At 63.1% G+C, this 7,905-nt stretch overlaps 1 protein-coding gene across 1 annotated transcript; it reads right to left on the bottom strand.

The window, feature by feature from the left end:
• Positions 1-3,754: 3,754 nt before the first annotated feature.
• Positions 3,755-7,659, bottom strand: LOC130609423 (protein capicua homolog; the record flags this gene model as incomplete). Its single annotated transcript, XM_057428372.1, is given in 6 exon segments — positions 3,755-3,988; positions 4,337-4,516; positions 5,503-5,595; positions 5,597-5,610; positions 5,702-5,867; positions 7,511-7,659. Coding segments are annotated over 6 exon segments (836 nt in total), but the record flags the coding sequence as incomplete, so codon positions are not given.
• Between the last annotated feature and the right edge of the window lie 246 nt (positions 7,660-7,905).

Below are 7,905 nucleotides of genomic sequence, written 5' to 3'. Positions count from 1 at the left end.
AGAGAGGATTATATAGTGGGCTATATATGGGGTTATATAGGCAGTCATATAGGGGGTTATATGGGGGGTTATATGGGGAGGGGTTATATGGGGATATAATGGGGAGGGGGTTTATATAGGGGGTGTACAGGGGGTTATATAGGCAGGGTATATGGATAGTTATATGGGGGGAGATTATATGGGGAGGGGGCTATAAATGGGGGTATGGGGGGTTGTATATGGGGGGTATATATGGGAAGGGGGTCATATGGGGAGTATATAGGGAAAGGATTATATGGGGGGTATGGGGGAGGAGTTACATGGGCAGAGGGTTATATGGGGGGGATAGGGGGGGTTATATAGGGGAGGCTTATATGGGGAGGGGGTATATGGGGGGTTATATTGGCAGAGGGGTATACGGGGAGGGTTCTATGGGGCGTTTACAGGGGTGGTATGTATGGGGGATGCATATGTGGAGGGGGGCATATCGGGTGTTATGTAGAGAGGTTACAAGGGGGGTATATGGGGGGCATATATGGGGTTCTATGGGGTGAAGGGTTATATGAGGGCATACATGGGGGTGCATATGGGGGTTCTATGGGGTGAAGGGTTATATGGGGGCATATATGGGGGGTTCTATGGGGTGAAGGGTTGTATGGGGGCATACATGGGGGTGCATATGGGGGTTCTATGGGGTGAAGGGTTATATGGGGGCATATATGGGGGGTTCTATGGGGTGAAGGGTTGTATGGGGGCATATATGGGGTGCATATGGGGGGTTCTATGGGGTGAAGGGTTATATGGGAGCATATATAGGGGTGCATATGGGGGGTTCTATGGGGTGAAGGGTTATATGGGGGCATATATGGGGGTGCATATGGGGGGTTCTATGGGGTGAAGGGTTATATGGGGGCATATATGGGGGTGCATATGGGGGGTTCTATGGGGTGAAGGGTTATATGGGGGCATATATGGGGGGTTCTATGGGGTGAAGGGTTGTATGGGGGCATACATGGGGGTGCATATGGGGGTTCTATGGGGTGAAGGGTTATATGGGGGCATATATGGGGGGTTCTATGGGGTGAAGGGTTGTATGGGGGCATATATGGGGTGCATATGGGGGGTTCTATGGGGTGAAGGGTTATATGGGAGCATATATAGGGGTGCATATGGGGGGTTCTATGGGGTGAAGGGTTATATGGGGGCATATATGGGGGTGCATATGGGGGGTTCTATGGGGTGAAGGGTTATATGGGGGCATATATGGGGGTGCATATGGGGGGTTCTATGGGGTGAAGGGTTATATGGGGGCATATATGGGGGTGCATATGGAGGGTTCTATGGGGTGAAGGGTTATATGGGGGCATATATGGGGGGGGGTTTGTATGGGGGCATATATGGGGGGTTCTATGGGGTGAAGGGTTGTATGGGGGCATATATGGGGGGTTCTATGGGGTGAAGGGTTGTATGGGGGCATATATGGGGGGTTCTATGGGGTGAAGGGTTGTATGGGGGCATATATGGGGGGTTCTATGGGGTGAAGGGTTGTATGGGGGCATATATAGGGGTGCATAAGGGGGGTTCTATGGGGTGAAGGTGGTTTACATGAGGTGGGGGAGGGGGAAGGGGAGGATGCGTGGGGTCAATGGGGGTCAGGGTGGGGGAGGGGCACTCACCTTGCTGGGGGGCGGGGCCGCGCTGTGGGGGGCAAAGGGGGGGGCGCGGGGGGGCGGAGCCACAGGCACCAGAACCTTGCCTGGGAGCAGCGGGGGGGCGGCTGTGGGGGGAGGGGGGGAGGGGTCAGACCCCCACCTCAGCCCCCTCAGCCCCATAGAACGGTGACCCATAGCTCCTGCCCCATAGAACAGTGACCCATAGAACAGTGACCCATAGAACACAGTGACCCAGAGCCCCTGCCCCATAGAACAGTGACCCATAGAACACGTTGATCCATAGAACACAGTGACCCATAGCTCCTGCCCCATAGAACAGTGACCCACAGAACACAGTGACCCAGAGCCCCTGCCCCATAGAACAGTGACCCATAGAACACAGTGACCCATAGCCCGTGCCCCACATCAGCCCCAGCCCCATAGAACACAGTGACCCATAGCCCCTGCCCCACATCATCCCCCCCTATAGAACACAGTGACCCATGGACCCTGCCCCACAGAACACAGTGACCCATAGCCCCTGCCCCATAGAACAGTGACCCATAGCCCCTGCCCCATAGAACAGTAACCCACAGAACACAGTGACCCATAGCCCGTGCCCCACATCAGCCCCAGCCCCATAGAACACAGTGACCCATAGGCCCTGCCCCACATCATCCCCCCTATAGAACACAGTGACCCATGGACCCTGCCCCACAGAATTGTGACCCATAGCCCCTGCCCCACATCATCCCCCCTATAGAACACAGTGACCCATGGACCCTGCCCCACAGAACACAGTGACCCATAGCCCCTGCCCCATAGAACAGTAACCCACAGAACACAGTGACCCATAGCCCGTGCCCCACATCAGCCCCAGCCCCATAGAACACAGTGACCCATAGCCCCTGCCCCACATCATCCCCCCTATAGAACACAGTGACCCATGGACCCTGCCCCACAGAACACAGTGACCCATAGCCCCCGCCCCACATCATCCCCCCTATAGAACACAGTGACCCATGGACCCTGCCCCACATCATCCCCCCTATAGAACACAGTGACCCATGGACCCTGCCCCACAGAACAGTGACCCATAGCCCCTGCCCCATAGAACAGTGACCCATAGAACACAGTGACCCATAGCCCCTGCCCCATAGAACAGTGACCCACAGAACACAGTGACCCGTAGCCCGTGCCCCACATCAGCCCCAGCCCCATAGAACACAGTGACCCATAGCCCCTGCCCCACATCATCCCCCCTATAGAACACAGTGACCCATGGACCCTGCCCCACAGAACACAGTGACCCATAGCCCCCGCCCCACATCATCCCCCCCTATAGAACACAGTGACCCATGGACCCTGCCCCACATCATCCCCCCTATAGAACACAGTGACCCATGGACCCTGCCCCACAGAACAGTGACCCATAGCCCCTGCCCCATAGAACAGTGACCCATAGAACACAGTGACCCATAGCCCCTGCCCCATAGAACAGTGACCCACAGAACACAGTGACCCGTAGCCCGTGCCCCACATCAGCCCCAGCCCCATAGAACACAGTGACCCATAGCCCCTGCCCCACATCATCCCCCCCTATAGAACACAGTGACCCATGGACCCTGCCCCACAGAACACAGTGACCCATAGCCCCTGCCCCATAGAACAGTGACCCACAGAACACAGTGACCCAGACCCCTGCCCCATAGAACAGTAACCCACAGAACACAGTGACCCAGAGCCCCTGCCCCATAGAACAGTGACCCATAGAACACGGTGACCCATAGCTCCTGCCCCATAGAACAGTGACCCACAGAACAGTGACCCATAGAACACAGTGACCCATAGAACACAGTGACCCATAGCCCCTACCCCATAGAACAGTGACCCACAGAACACAGTGACCCATAGCCCCCGCCCCACATCACCCCCCCCGCCACCCCATAGAACACACCAGCCCCACACCCCCCCCCCCCTTACCCTCCCCCTCACCTTTGGGGGCGGAGCCTCCGGCCGCAGGGGGGGGGTTGGGCACCGGCAGCACCTTCCCGTTGGGGGGGGGCAGCGCGAAGTGGAGCCCGGGAGGGGGGGGGGGGCGGCGGGGGGGGGGGCGGCCCGGGGGTGGGGGAGGGGAGGGCCCCAGCGGCGGAGGGGGGGGGAGGGGCGGGCCCGGCCTTGGGGTGGGGGAGGGGCAGGGTGGGCAGGATGTACTGAACCTGCGTGATGGGAGCCCCCTTGCCCTGCGGGGGGGGGGCGGGGGGGGGCTGCAGGACCCCCAGCGGCGGGGGGAGGGGCCCGTTGGGTCCCGCCCCGCCCCCCGCCCCTCCCCCCGCTCCGTGGGGCTGCGCAATGAACTGCACCGGGGGGGGAGGGGCCAAAAGAGCCACGGGGGGGCCCGGCCCCCCCCCTCCCCCTCCGCCACCTCCAGCCCCTCCCCCCACCCCCCCGCCGCCCCCCAGCACCAGGTTGGCCACGACCCCTCCCCCCGCTCCTCCCCCACCGGGGGGGGGAGGGGCTTTGCGCTCCCCTCCCCCCACCCCCATTTTGGGGTCCGCGGTGGGGGGAGGGGCGGGGCCGGGGCGCAGCGTGGGGTGGGGGAGGGGCGGGGGGAGACCCCCTCCCCCCGCAGCAGCCGCCCCTCCCCCACCGGGGGTCGCGCCCCCCCCCGGCGCCTCCGACCCCCCTCCCCCGGCGCTCTCTGCCCGTTTGCGGCGGGGGGGGGGAGGGGCCCCCCCTTCGAAGCGCTTGGGGGGGGCGGGGGGGGGCCCTTTGTAGGGGGCGGGGCTTGGGGGGAGGGGCTCGGAGGGGCCGGGGGGGGGATCCAGGTCCGGGACGGGGCGGGGGAGGGGAGGCGCCGGAGGGAACAGCTTCCGGGGGAAGGGCTAAAGAGGGGGGGGGAAATGGGGGTCAGGGACCCATAGAGAGAGTCTGCCCCCATAGAGCTCCATAGAACCCTATAGAGCCCCATAGAGATGCTCCAGACCCACAGAGACCCCTCAGCCCCATAGAGCCCCCCAACCCACTCCCACAGACCCCTCATAGCCCCACTGAACCCCAAACCCCACAGACCCTCCCCAACCCCACAGCTCCCCGTGCCCCATAGATCTCTGCCCCACTGATCCGCCCAGCCCCATAGACCCCATCAGACCCCCCTACATCACAGCCTCACCGAATCCCCACAGATCCCCTATAGCCCCATTGAACCCCAAACCCCACAGCATCCCCCTCTCTATAGATCCCTGTCCCATACCTCCTTCCCCCACAGCTCCATAGCTCCCTGCCCCATAGCTCCCATAGCTCCCTGCCCCATAGCTCCCTGCCCCATAGCTCCCATAGCTCCCTGCCCCACAGCTCCCACAGCTTCCTGCCCAATAGCCCCCGTATCTCCCAGCCCCACAGATCCCTGCCCCATAGCTCCCACAGCTCCCTGCCCCATAACTCTCTGCCCCATAGCTCCCATTACTCCCTGCCCCATAACTCTCTGTCCCATAGCTCTCATTACTCCCTGTCCCATAGCTCCCATTACTCCCTGCCCCGTAACTCTCTGCCCCATAGCTCCCATTACACCCTGCCCCATAACTCCCTGCCCCATAGCTCCCATAACTCACTGCCCCATAACTCCCTGTCCCATAGCTCCCATTACTCCCTGCCCCATAGCTCCCATAACTCACTGCCCCATAACTCCCTGTCCCATAGCTCCCATTACTCCCTGCCCCATAGCTCCCTGCCCCACAACTCCCTGCCCCATAGCTCCCATAACTCCCTGTCCCATAGCTCCCATCACTCCCTGCCCCATAGCTCCCATCACTCCCTGCCCCACAGCTCCCTGCCCCATAGCTCCCATCACTCCCCGCCCCACACCTCCCACCTTGCCCTCATCCCCCGAGGAGTCGCTGTCGCTGTCGCTGACGCGCTCCTTGCACTTGAGATCGATGTCGGTGGTGGTGGGGGGGGGGGGGGGGGAACCCATCATCCGCTATGGGGCAGAGAGGGGAGGGGGGTGTGGGGTGTCAATGGGGTCACCCCCATCCCCTCCCCTCCCCCCCCCCAGGTGGGTGTGACCTCACCGATGACGTCATCGTCGCCCTCCTCCTCGCAGATCACCATTCGCTCCTCGTCGCTCGTCATCTCCTCGCTGGCGGCGCGGGGGGGGCGCGGGGGGGCGCGCGACGAGGGGGGAGGGGGCGGCGGGAGGGAGGCGGGGGCAGGGCGGGGGGCGGGGGGAGGGGCCACCTCGTATCCCCACCCCCCCACACATCCCCTCCTCAGCCCCATAGAACCCCCCCCACCCCACACATCCCCCTGCCCCACATAACCCCACTCAGCCCCACATCCCTCCTGCCCATACACCCCCCCCCAGCCGCACACATCCTTCCTGCCCCATATAAACTCTCCACCCCATATAACTCCGTATGCCCCAACCCCGCACATCTCCCTCCGCCCCACACGTCATCCTGCCCCATACAACCCCACACATTCCCCCTCAACCCCACATCCCCTCCCAGCCCCACACGGTCTCCCTCCATTCCCATATAACTTCCCCCTGCCCCAGGCCCTTCCTGCCCCACATCCCCTCAGTCCCACACATCTCTCCTGCCCTACACGTCCCCCACATCCCCCCCAGCCCCACACAACCCCCCTCAGCCCCACACAACCCCCCCTGCCCCAGACATCGCTGCTCCACATAACCCCACTCAGCCCCACACATCTCTCCTGCTCCACATAACCCCCCTCAGGCCCACACATCCCTCCTGCCCCACACATCCCCCATGCCCCACACATCCCTCCTGCCACACACAAACCCCCCCAGCCCCACACATACCCCTGCTCCACATAACCCCACTCAGCCCCACACATCCCTCCTGCCCCACAAATCCCTCCTGCCACAAGCCCCCCAGCCCCACCTCCCCCCAGCCCCAAACATACCCCTGCCCCACATAACCCCCCTCAGCCCCACATCCCCCATGCATCCCACACAACCCCCCTCAGCCTCACATAACCCCCCTTAGCCCCACATATCCCTGCTCCACACATCCCCCCTGCCCCACACAACCCCCCTCAGCCTCACATAACTCCCCTTAGCCCCACATATCCCTGCTCCACACAACCCCCCTCAGCCCCACACATCCCCCCTGCCCCACACATCCCCATACCCCACACAACCCCCCTCAGCCCCACACATCCCCATACCCCACACAACCCCCCTCAGCCCCACACATCCCCCTGCCCCACACATCCCCATGCCCCAGACATCCCCCCTAACCTACACATCCCCTCTGCCCCACATACCCCCCCGCCCCACACATCCCCCAGCCCCACACATCCCCATAACCCACACAACACCTCCCCTGCCCCACACATCCCCCCTAACCTACACATCCCCTCTGCCCCACATAACCCCCCCACCCCACACACATCCCCCTGCCCCACACATCCCCATAACCCACACAACCCCTCCCCTGCCCCACACATCCCCATGCCCCAGACATCCCCCCTAACCTACAAATTCCCTCTGCCCCACATACCCCCCCCGCCCCACACATCCCCCTACCCCACACATCCCCATGCCCCAGACATTCCCCCTAACCTACAGATCCCCATACCCCACACAACGCCCCCCTCAGCCCCACACATCCCCCCTGCCCCACACATCCCCATACCCCACACAACCCCCCCCCTGCCCCACACATCCCCCCTGCCCCACACATCCCCATACCCCACACAACGCCCCCCTCAGCCCCACACATCCCTCCTGCCCCACACATCCCCATACCCCACACAACCCCCCCCCTGCCCCACACATCCCCATACCCCACACAACGCCCCCCCTGCCCCACACATCCCCCCTGCCCCACATCCCCCCCCTCCCCCCGTACCTGCCCCAGCTCCCGCAGGGGGCGCCCGTGGGGCTCGGCCCCCCCCAGCCCCTGGACTCCGCTGTGCGAGAAGGCGCGAGGCCGCTGCGCCCCTCCCCCACCCGGCGCCGGCCCCGCCCCCGCCGCGGCCTCGGGGGGGTCCGAGGAGCCTGTGGGGGAGGGGAGAGGTCAAGGGGGGGTCATGGGGTTAAAGGGGGGCTATGGGGTCAGTGAGGGGTCATGGGGTTAAAGGGGGGCTATGGGGTCAGTGAGGGGTCATTGAGGGGTCATTGGGTTAAAGGGGGGCTATGGGGTCAATGAGGGGTCATGGGGTTAAAGGGGGGCTATGGGGTCAGTGAGGGGTCATGGGGTTAAAGGGGGGCTATGGGGTCAGTGAGGGGTCATGGGGTTAAAGG

Source organism: Pezoporus wallicus, unplaced genomic scaffold, assembly GCF_028554395.1.
Source record: "Pezoporus wallicus isolate ANWC-B61680 ecotype Strahan unplaced genomic scaffold, APGP_CSIRO_Pwel_v1 contig_14555, whole genome shotgun sequence".
Lineage (NCBI taxonomy): Eukaryota > Metazoa > Chordata > Aves > Psittaciformes > Psittacidae > Pezoporus > Pezoporus wallicus.
The sequence above is the reverse complement of the archived record's forward strand: the minus strand, read 5'-3'. Positions and strand labels throughout refer to the sequence as shown.